This window comes from Dipodomys ordii, unplaced genomic scaffold, assembly GCF_000151885.1.
Source record: "Dipodomys ordii isolate 6190 unplaced genomic scaffold, Dord_2.0 Scaffold238, whole genome shotgun sequence".
NCBI lineage: Eukaryota > Metazoa > Chordata > Mammalia > Rodentia > Heteromyidae > Dipodomys > Dipodomys ordii.
Genome location: NW_012267454.1, coordinates 322,138 through 334,194, shown reverse-complemented (window position 1 = coordinate 334,194; position 12,057 = coordinate 322,138). Strand labels below are relative to the sequence as shown.

Genomic DNA, 12,057 nt, shown 5'->3' with positions numbered 1-12,057 from the left:
TGGGCAGGAAGTGCCCCACGCACCCCTGCTTCATGATCCTTGGGCAGGAAGTGCCCCACACACCCCTGCCTCATGATCCTTGGACAGGAAGTGCCCAGACACACCCCTGCTTCATGATCCTTGGACAGGAAGTGCCTGGACATACCCCTGCTTCATGATCCTTGGACAGGAAGTGCCCCGCACACCTGAGGTGCTTTGGCTGACTCACTGGCTGATTTGCCAGCAGCAGAGTGAATGTGGCAGCAATCTGCTTCTAGACAGCATCACCAGTAGTGCTTTGTCATCATAAGAGCAAGATTTAATTAAATTATATGAATACTGAATGTGGAAAGAAATGCACTGCAGCCATTTGGTAGAGGTAAGTTGTTAAAATGAAGTCTGCTGAAACCAGAGCTGGTGAGTTAACAGGGAAGAAATCTCTAGGTATGGACTGGCTAACAAGGACCGTCTAATGGATGAGAAACCTGTCCGGCCATTGGTTCTGATTTCAGCACCAGTAAAAAGTGTAACAGAGGACTTGGCACTTTCTTCTAACATCCGAATTGGAATGACTACTTCCTCACTTCCTCCACTGCTCATGAACTTGCTTGGGCAATGGGCAGCCTTCTCACATCGCCCTGCTCCTGGGAAGAGCTCTGCTGAGCCCTGCCTGGACTCCTTGAACCCACCCTATACAAAGCTGAATACGAGTCACCAAAACTTCTGAGTGAGCGAGCCTGAAGCCCCAGACCAAAGCCCTTCCGTGAAGTCCACCTCTTACAAAAACACTCCATACCTCTGAATCCCAGGCCCAGACCACCCCACCACTTAGGGCACTGTCTGTACCTCTGTCTCTCTTCCCAGCACACCTGGTAAGGAGACAGAACGTGCCACCCTTTCCCCTGAGCCTTGGCCTTCCAATGATGGCTGGCTTTGTTCTGGAACCCTAAGAGGTATTTGGATCTTGTTTGGATCCAGGTCTGAGAAAGAGGGAGAAGGCTGGTCTCAAGTCCTAGGGGGACCCACTGTCTCATCAAAGTATGGGCATGCTCCCAAACAACTTTTCTAGGTCTCTGCTGTCCCTCCGTCATACACGCCAGCTGGGACAACTGCCCTTTCAACATGTCCCCCAGACACGCCCCACTCAGGCCTCTCTAGTATGCCACCAAATCGACCTCAGCAGAGACCCCACCTCCAGCTCACATCCCACCTAACCTTCCCTGCCATTGGCAAACCTTAGCATGCAGGCCCTTCCCTCTGCTCCTGCCCACATGCTCCCTGCCTGAGGTAGGACCAGCACCCCCCCACCCCCCAGCACAGCAGCTCTGCCTTACTTGGCTTGGTGTCCCTGCACATCCTGCATTCCCTGCCAGAAGGAGCTAACAGCCTGTGGAACCTGGCAAGGCCCTGCTGGACTCCGTGATGCCATCACTGCTCCGAGCAGCACTGGTGTGAGCGACAACAAAACCAATGCAAAGCACAGAATGACAACACAGCTTTTTAATTGGGCTTGACAGCAAGTGTCACAGAAAGCTGCCATTCACAACCCCTAGAGCTCTAAATACCAACTACGTCCCCTGGACAGAATAAGAAAACCACCAGCCAAGTTTACACGTGCTCCATTTGGGGGGCTGGTTGGTGAGCAATCCCCACTGTGCACGTGAGACACGCAATTTCCAGCAGAAAGGTCTCTAAGAAGGCACTCAAGTACCTCTCAGAGCACAAAACAAAGTGAGGCGCCTTCTATGTCTAGCAAACAGCAAAGAGGCTGGTGCCCTTAGGGCCTCTGTGGGGAAACATTTAGAAATGCCATCATACATACTGCTGAGCTCCGCAGCAATCCCAGCTTAGAATTAAGTGTGCTCTAATGGGCACACTTCAACTGCTGGGAGCCAGGGGGTGAAGTGTGTCCCAGGAGGCAGGGAGGAAGGCCATTTCCTGCTGGTGGGGAGGTGGGGCCTGTGCTCACAGGGATGTAATCCACACTGCCTGCTTGCAGATGCCTGCCCAGCACAAGGAGCCCTGCTACACAGCACTTGGCCACAGCAGCCAGCATCAGCAGATGCTATGGGACCATGCAGTCAACAAAGGTGTGGGAACCACCCTTAAATACTACACTACCCACTCACACCTGAGGGGCATCCTGCCTCACACCTGACAGCTCACACCTGAGGGGCATCCTGCCTCACACCTGAGGGGCATCCTGCCTCACACCTGGCAGCTCACACCTGAGGAGGCATCCTGCCTCACACCTGAGGGGCATCCTGCCTCACACCTAGCAGCTCACACCTGAGGGGCATCCTGCCTCACACCTGCCAGCTCACACCTGAGGGGCATCCTGCCTCACACCTGAGGGGCATCCTGCCTCACACCTGCCAGCTCACACCTGAGGGGCATCCCGCCTCAAACCTGGCAGCTCACACCTGAGGGGCATCCTGCCTCACACCTAGCAGCTCACACCTGAGGGACATCCTGTCTCACACCTGGCAGCTCACACCTGAGGGGCATCCTGCCTCATACCTGGCAGCTCACACTTGAGGGAGTCTCCTGCCTCACACCTGGTAGCTCACACCTGAGGGACATACTGCCTCATACCTGGAAACTCACACCTGAGGAGGCAACCTGCCTCACACCTGGCAGCTCACACCTGAGGTGGTATCCTACCTCATACCTGGCAGCTCACACCTAAGGGGCATCCTGCCTCACACCTGACCTGGCAGCTCACACCTGAGGGGCATCCTGCCTCACACCTGGTAGTTCACACCTGAGGGGCATCCTGCTTCACACCTGGCAGCTCATACCTGAGGAGGCATCCTGCCTCACACCTGGCAGCTCACACCTGAGGAAGGCATCCTGCCTCACACCTGGCAGCTCACACCTGAGGGGCATCCTGCCTCACACCTGGCAGGTCTCCTCTGGATGGTACCCATGGAGGTAGTTCACTAACCAAGAGCTGAGATCAAGTCTCTGGTGGGGGCAATGAGCCTGCCAAGAGAAGAAACAATAAATGGCAACGCCTAAGAGCCTCCAAACATAGGATGTGGAATGACTACGCTTACAACGTTCAAAGGAAGAAAGAGAAGGAAGCCATGAAAAACATTAGCAAGGAGAAAGATCTGCTAACAAGATTCAGAAAGTGATGGCATCTCCCATGCAGATCCAAGCTAGATCCACTATGAAGCTCCAAACAGAAAAGCCAGAAGCCTAAGAGGAAATGGCTATCATACTTAAAAACAAACAAAACATGAGATCATATTCCTTCTACTAAGAACTGGACTGTACCTGTAATTCCTACACAGAGAACTAACCAGCTCGGCCCCTACTGTAAACAAGGCCTACAGGAAGACATGCAGTACAATGGGAGAAACTCTTCCCTTGTGTTTCTGGAACTATAGAAAAGCACAGTGCACAGAATTTTTAAGAGTCTCAAAGTTATGAGCTATGTTTCTGATTACTTCATTACCTTCCTAACATTTATTAGGATTATATAAACTTCCTGTGTTGTTTATGGAGAAATCTGACAACTATAAAAATTTATTTTCAACTTAAAGATTCTAGTCAGGCACTGGTGGCTCAAGCCTATAATCCTACCTACTCAGAAGGCTAAGATCTGAGGATCACACTTCAAAGTTAGCCTAGCTAGGAAAGTTTGTGAAACTCTTATCTACAATTAACCACCAAAAAAGCCAGAAGTGGAGTTGTGGCTCAAGTGGTAGAGCACTAGCCTTGAGTAAAAAAAGCATAGAGACAGCACCCAGGTCGAGTTCAAGCCCCAGGATCAGCAAAGAAAATATATGTATCTTCTAACCCGGTACTGGTGGCTCATGCCTGTAATTCTACTCAGGAGGCTGAGATATGAGGATCTTGTTTTGAAGCCAGCCTAGGAAGGAAAGTCTGTGAGACTCTTATCTCCAACTAATCACCAAAAAGTCAGAAGTAGAGCTGTGGTTCAAGTGGAAGAGTGCCAGTTTTGAGCAGAAAAATCTCAGGGAGGGCACCCAGGCCCTGAGTTCAAGCCCTAGGACAGTACAAAAGGAAATTTTTTTTAAAAAGTAGCTAGCAAGCTCTACCTGCTGCAGCGGTAACCAGCCCAAAGAACACTTTTGCACTGATACGGAAACTCTTCTCCTGGCTGGAGACCCATTTGACAGCCTCCCTGTTTCCTGCATGAACCACACAGAATGCTGTAAGGCCAGCACCACACATCTGTTCCCTGTGTACACTCAGCCTTCTGTGCCCTGGGCCAGTGCACAGGGGCCCTCGCTTTGCCTAATGTTTATGAATAAAGAGCTTCCCTTTACCTTTGATAGGAGCCTGATTTTATTTTCCTTCATAGCATTATAAAGCAAAACCTGTATTCTTTCCTAAAAAGCTCTATTTTCCTCAGATCTTTATTTACTACTTCTTGTAACATGCAATTCCTGAAAACAGCATTTAACTTGGTTAGCAATTCAGCCAGTGCTTCTCACTAAACCTCAGAACCTCAAGCTGACCGAACCACCACTTCAACAGCCCACTGTCCTGTCCCGTGGCCTTGAGTGAAGGCTTCTGGAAACTCTGGGCCCACACTGTGTTCCCTATCTGTCTGAGTGACACTAGGACTGCTCCTCCTATCTCTCAGCCATGAAGATGCCTGGCACTGGCCATTGCTCTCCTGCCAGGCTCCCGTGTCCTGTCTCAAAGTCTGGCTAGAGGTGATTCTCCACACCAGCAGAACAGATGATTCAATGGCCAGAGCAGAAATCAGAGCAGAAAATCAGGGACTGGATGACTCTGCCAGGTGCTGTCCTCAATTCAACCCAGCCTTCCAGAAACTCCCACTTCTGTTAGAGGCTTCCTGTAGAAACCCCGCCTCCTATTCACACAGCACTGCAGAGGACGGGAACACCCAGCCTCCTATTCACACAGCACTGCAGAGGACAGAACACTCAGCCTCCTATTCACACAGCACTGCAGAGGACGGGAACACCCAGCCTCCTATTCACACAGCACTGCAGAGGACGGGAACACTCAGCCTCCTATTCACACAGCACTGCAGAGGACGGGAACACTCAGCCTCCTATTCACACAGCACTGCACAGGAGGGGCCAAAGAACTAAAGAATGCAGAACAGACTTGTGCATCAAGACAGTGTGACTGGTCAATGACATGGCAGTACCACTGACGCCCAGGAGCACCTGTCTGTCCCACCTCCCCCTGAGCGCCCACCAACCCTGTTCCTGCTTTAGGACTCACCTCTCTGAACTTCTGCAAGACCCGGGCACTCTGGTAAGCTCCAACTGTAATTTCTGGGAGATAGACAGGGATGGCTGTGTAGTTTAATACTTCCCACTTATCCTGGGTCCTAAAGATAAAGACAACACGAATTAAATCCAGCCATGGGTACAGGTGTCATAAAACAAGCATCCACTCAGGAAAATGCTATTCATTAGCAAAGCAGTCATCTCATTAGCACAAACTCCACCCCAAGACCAAGGGGACCATGGCAGATGCTCTGCTGAAGCTGCTCTAGATGCTGAGGGCCTCTTCTAACACCTGGGAGCCGTCAGTGATGGCTTTAGAGAATGAACACAGTTCGGAAACGTGAATGAGGAGCCGAATGTGCTTCACACCCAGGGACAGGAGAGAAGGTTACCAACAACGGCTATGTCACAGCACTGTACATAGACAAGCCCCCCACAGAAGTGGGTAACATTACCGCACCTTGGGAAGGGGCCTTGCTAGGCTACAAACCAGGGCTCAGATGTTTCTGTCTGAAGAAAAGTTGTTAGTATCCCACAGAACTCACTGGAGCACAGGCCTGCAGAGGGTGGTCCATGACACCACCACTTAAGAAAGGCGGTGGCTCATGCCTGTAATCCTACTCAGGAGACTGAGATCTGAGGATCAAGGTTCAAAGCCAGCCCAGCTGGGAAAAGTCTGTGAGACTCTTATCTCCAATAAACCACCAGAAAACCAGAAATGGCACTGTGGCTCAAGTGGTACAGTGCTCACCTTGAGCTGAGGGACAGCACCCAGGCCCAGAGTTCAAGCCCCATGATTGACCAAAAAAAAAAGGCCATTTCTTTGGCATCGATAAATTAAAACCATGGGATGGTCTCCTTGTTCTACCGTTGCATTTTGCCAAATGCTAAGATATTTTTATATACCGTTATAACACTAAGATTTCATTCTTTATCATTTTATATATTGGGATATTTTCTTATCTTAAGTTAATCTGAATATAATCTCTACACTTGAAGACAAAAAACCCTTTTTTGAGCTTTAGAAAGCATTAAAATAAAATCTTTCTTACAGGCTCAAAACACAGAAAATAGTTTCAGTGGCTATTTTCCCATTAACAAGCTGTAGAGGCTTTCTTGTCCCAGCTCGAGTGAAAATCTACCAATACACCTGGTTCTCAGCCACACCTTACAAGAAGGTGCCCAGGCCTGCTCTGCAAACCCAAGGCCTGGGCTGACAGCAGGGGATGGACGATGTGATGGGCATGCCCTAGGTCCTCCACCACACATGGCCCCACCCGCTATGAGCCATGATCCCATCACTCTGAGGAAATGCTGCCAGGTCCCAGTCGGCCTGCTCTCCAGCGGGCTCCACTCAGGGAGATAAACAGCTACAGTGCACATCCTCAAAGCTTATGTTGACTTCTTAGTATATCAAGGTGATTCTACCCACCAGAAAAATATTCAAATATTTTAAAAGATTAAGGCAAACAAGAAAGTGTGTAAAGGTCCCAAAGTGGCTACATTTTGTAAGACTGTGGGGTTCAGTTATTAGAAATGCAGTCTGGCTGTGATCAAACTTCACACTGCTTGGCAGACTTCCTCTCAGAGCCAAGTGCCAGCAGCACTGCTCACGCTGACACAATGCTCACACCGACACAGTGCTCACACTCGTGGGCTGATTCTGTACACATGAACACAGCCTCTCCTGTGATAAGCATAATCCTCTACAGCTGCTATGAGCAATTCTTTGATAACCAAATTAAAAATTTCAACTAAAATTAAACTTCATGCTTTAGTAAATATATATTAATAAATAAAAAGGTGGTTAGGAGAAGTTTTTATCCCCCACAAAAAGGTTGAAAATCGTTAAGAAAATACTGGAAAAATCTGAAAGAACTTAATGGCCTAGAAGCACTGGGCCTACTCAGGGCAGCAGTGCCACCTATGTGTAATCTGGCAGAATTACATGTCACATGCAACCCTAAAAAATCTTGGAATAAACTTAACAGTATCTTTGAAGATTAAAAAATAATCTGCCCCTATCCTATACCCTACTTAATTTTATCTAAGTTCAGCCCTCAGTGTATCAGTCTTACCGTCTGTCACTATGAGGAAATGTCTCTAATAAGCCTACATCTATTCTAGATTGGAGATACATAAGGAACACAGACACCATGAAGAATTCTGCAATTCAGGATGCAAAGAGCAATTAAAAGAAAGCAGCCAGTCCACAGTATGCCCTGTTTAAGAATTTGAACACTAGACAGGTGCCCGTGGCTCACACATGTGAAACTATCTAGTGTCTGGCGTCTGAGGACTGTGATTCAAAACCAGCCCAGTGCAGAGAAGTCTGTGAGACTCAAGTAACCAAAAGCTGGAAGTGGAGCTGTGGCTCAAGAAATGGTAGAGTTCTAACCTTGCGCAAACAATCTCAGGGTCGAAAGCCAAGCCCTGAGTTCAAGCCCCAGGACCAGTGTGTACACGTACACACACACACACACACACACACACACACACACACACACAGAGGACCAGTGTACATACACACACACAGGACCAGTGTGTACACACACACACACACACACATAGGACCAGTGTACACACACACACACACACACAGGACCAGTGTACACACACACACACACACACAATTTAAAAACTGAGAATAACTATCCTTGAGGCCAAAGAGTACAAGAAAGAAGATGACATACACCAAAGTCTAGCTACGAAACTGCCATGTAGAAAACCAAATGGCAGATTATGTTTTACAACTCAAACTGTTCCCCAACAACACAATCCACACTTTCTCCTACAACGTTCCCAGTCTGCTGTTCATTTCTCCCTGAACTGTCACGTTCTGTGTGAAGCCGAGCCCTTGTTCCACGTTGGAAAGATGCTACGCAGTCCCAGACACTCTGAAGGAGGGAGGCCAGGCTTTGGGGACACCTGGACTCCTACCTGGCGATCTGTGACCCACCCAAGTGGCAACAGCCAGTCATGGATACAGGCACAGGCACCGCAGTCTGTCAATTACTGCCTCAATGCAAGCACACACAGGCAATTACATACCAACACAGAGACCTGAGACAGTACAAAAATGTCAACCCATAATTTGGCAGGCTCTGTACAAAATGACTAGAAATGGTAAATAGCATATTTACAATAATTATCTCAGAAAATTGGTCATTTAAGAAATGCTACTCAAATGAAAATAAACACAATTACACTGTACAATGTTGTGAAACACAGGGGGAAGTTACATAAAATGAGGAAAAGGACAGGACAAAACCATAGGAAACCGAAGTAAAACAATTAATTGAATGCTGTAATTTAAAATTTGGGGGAAATTACAGGATCCTTCTCTATGCCATATAACCATATAACTAAGCAATTTACTACAATTATGACTTTGTAACATGAGTTTTGGACATAGTACAGAGTTAAATCAATACACATTTTAGATTATGTTTAGAAAATGACAAGGTATTACTAGTGGGGGGGAGTGGGGGGAGGTCAACGGTCAGACATTCTTCACTCTCACAAGGCTGAAGGATCTTAGGACCATCACCTTTCCTTACACGACAGCTCACACATCCTGCCAGCTATCAATAACCTTGACAGAAAAGGGTCACATAAGAACCAGCTTGTAGGAATTCACGGAGGATTCAGGAGTGGTGGGTCCCAGCAGGCTTTGAAGCATTTCAGGATCTGCAGACCATCAGCAGGCAGAAGAGCAGGGACCAGACTTTGCAGGCAATCAGCAGTGGATGCACAAGGCCTAGAAGGGTAACTGGCTTTCTGGTGGTCATGGCAGAAGCAGGGCAGAGGCTCAAATCCTGAGTTCAATCTAGGAAATGAAACTGGAATCTGAACCCAGACAACTAAGCCACTGAAGGGGTGTTCTCGAAACAGGGCCTCTGTGAGACACGAGGCGGGGGTGAAGCTGTAGCTGACTGGAAGCAGAGATCCAGAATAAGCACAAGGTGGCACAGTGGAAGAAGCGGAGAGAAAGGCAAAAATGGAGCATGTCAGCCGCAGAGGGCAGCTCAGGGAAGAGCGAGGGGCAGCCTGTGGGAAGAGGAGCACCTGAGCGAGGACGGCTGGTGGCACCCCCCTTCCTACAGCCCAGGGAGCCAAGCGCGGGCCCCGGCACCAGCAGGTCCTCAGCTGTACAGGAGTGCTGCAGAGCAGAGCGCGCACGCATGCAGGCTCAGACACACACACAGTCGCACAGGGAGCAAGGGACAAACCTCAGCTCAACTTACCAATATACATATCCCGTAATGTCCAGTAAACAAGTTATCAGTTTTTAAAGAGTGGGGACCAAGTTCCAGCACCCAAAGTGAGGAGCCTGGAGCTGTCACTATTGTCCTTACAGTAAGAAAAAGCTGAAAATCAGTGAGGCATCTCTTGGTACCCATAAGGAAGAGTTCCAGGACCCCCAGGATGCCCAGCCCTGTGGATGCTCATTATATAAAAAGGCATGCACTCACACAGAGCCCAGAATGCCCCCTTGTGCGCTTTATCAGTCCATGCCTTGTGCACGGCTGCGATACCAGACTGCTTAAGGAGTAACGGGAAAAGTGTACACGTTAAGTGTAATTGCAGTCTTAACAGGCTTTGCACAAGGTTGAAATCTATGAATGTGGAACCCTAGATGTGATGTGTTAGCTATGCTAAAAACAAACCAACAAAAAACCACAGTAGCAAGGCAGTGATGATCGCAGTATGTAGGAAGGGAACCCACTCTAGCAGAGAGAGGGAGAGGGAGAGAGAGGGAGAGAGAGGCAGGGAGGGAGAGAGAGAGAGAGAGAGAGTGTGTGTGATGGAGGGTACAGCGGAAGCAGGCTGTCAGCACTGCACGGCCAGGGAACAGCCAGGGAAGATACTAGATGCTCAACAGCAACTGTAAAAGCATTGCTGCAGTCTTCACAGTACCGCTGTAATAACAAGGAATACATTGCTGATGTTGCAGCTGGAGGCAGGATATAAGCTGGAATCTCACAAAATGCTCAACTAAGTGTGAGGGTTGGGGGGGCGGGGAGAGGAGAAACTGGGAGCTAGCACTGCGTCTGCATTCCAGACCAGCGGTGCTCACTTCACCGTGAATGGTCCAGGCACACCGTAGAGAAGCAGGGATGGCAGAGTGGATTTTAAGACACCCACTTACCTCTCCTTCCCAAGAAAACGTTGATACAGGTAAGTTACAAGGACACTGAAACCCTATGCTTAAATTAACCAGAAGCAGAAGTGGCTTTACTAACTTCAGAGGGAGCAGACCTGAGGACAAGGAAAGTATCAGCACACACAGGGGCTGGGCAAAGTGCTAAAGGGTAACTTCCCTCAGAAGTCACCCACCAAAGCACAGATGAACCTAACAACAGGCCATCAAACCTCCCAGCACAAACTGAGAGTTCAAAGGAGAAACAGCAAGGTGGGTTCTGTGGTAGCAGATGTTAACCCTGTCTTTCAGAAACAGACAGGCGCAGCAGAGGGGTCTGAGAGGACAGGTCCAGCCAGCCACCATGTCCATCAGCTCCATCTACAGGACACTCGGCACTCTTCCCACACCAGGGTCCATGCTTTGTTTTGTTTTTCCAGTTCCAGGACTTACATTCAGCTGAAGCTCAGCGTGCTGGCTCAGCCTGTGATCCGCCCCTTGAGCTACACCTCCAGCCTATCTTTTTTGCTAGTGAACTGGACATGGAGCCGCTTGGACGTTTGTAGCCAGACTCGCTTCACACTGTGACCCTAAGGTCTCAGACTCGCCTGTAGCTGGGATTACAGGCCTGAGTCCCCAGCACTTGGCTGAGCCCATCTTCTACCCATCAGTGGAGCATTAACCAAGACAGAGGGCATGCCTGCTCTGCACACCTGACCAAAGGTGCGAGAGAAACACGCAGCCCTGCCTAGCACGCACGAGGCCTTGAGTTCGATAAACTGAACAAAAGGGAATTATGATTCTAGAAGAAATGAGGACCCCTTGTTCCAGGTCGCCCTCCTGGGTCCAGGAGCGAAGCGAGTACAGCAACGCACATTCCCATGCCTGAGTCCACGCTCCCGCAGAGGTCGGCGTGGACGCAGTCAACAGGGGCGGCAGCAACCAGCAGGACGGGTGAGACGCAGCAGACCACAGTGTGCCCACAGGGGCAGTGCTCATCCAGATGGGAGGAGCAGCGTGGCACGTGCCTGTCACCCGGTGTCCCATGAGACAGAAGCTGGTCCGTGGACCGAGATAGGCTCCCAGGCTGTGGGGGAGGGCCCCAGGGTTCGCCCAGGACCCTTCCCCGCAGTCTTCTGCTCAGTTCTGCTCCCACTCCTGTCCCAACGCTCTTAGACCTTGCAGCCCAGTCCTGTCCTTGCTCTAACCTCTTCTGGCAGAGGCCTCTGTGACCTCCAGAGCCCATGGTCGCTGCACCCCAACCACTCATGGTCCTGTGACTTGAGAGTCCCTCGGACTCATACTGTTTAAAAATGTTTACTCTAGTCCCTAATATACTCCGTTTGGAGCAGAAATTTTATCCTGCACTTTAAATTCTTAAATCTGAAGTAATGCCTAGACACAACGAAAGCAAAATACTTCTTGAATTAATAATGGCAGTAGAGAACTCAAGAACTGTATGGAAGGAAACAGTTCTGCTTGGCCGTGTTCACATCTAACCCGAACCATCATGACTTCAAGGTTGAGCAGGGTCTGCAGCTGTAAGTAGATCCACTATACTCAAAAGAACAACTGTTTCCATCACCACAGCTCCCTACCTCTATCAAACATGGCAATCCCTCTCCCATCAAACACCACAAACCTCACTCCACAGCTCCACACCAAACACCACAACCCCACTCCACAGCTCCA

General features: G+C 49.4%; 1 protein-coding gene across 1 annotated transcript in view; it reads right to left on the bottom strand.

Annotated features, from left to right (window-relative positions):
* The window catches only part of Ndufa10 (NADH dehydrogenase (ubiquinone) 1 alpha subcomplex, 10, 42kDa), a 49,849-nt gene that overhangs the window by 15,652 nt on the left and 22,140 nt on the right, over positions 1-12,057 (bottom strand). Inside the window, exons 10-12 of the mRNA XM_013036028.1 lie at positions 10,908-10,947; positions 5,563-5,583; positions 5,215-5,316 (exon numbers count right to left, since the gene is read on the bottom strand). Coding sequence (XP_012891482.1) covers positions 5,215-5,316; positions 5,563-5,583; positions 10,908-10,947 — 163 coding nt within the window. The remainder of the gene's footprint in view (positions 1-5,214; positions 5,317-5,562; positions 5,584-10,907; positions 10,948-12,057) is intronic.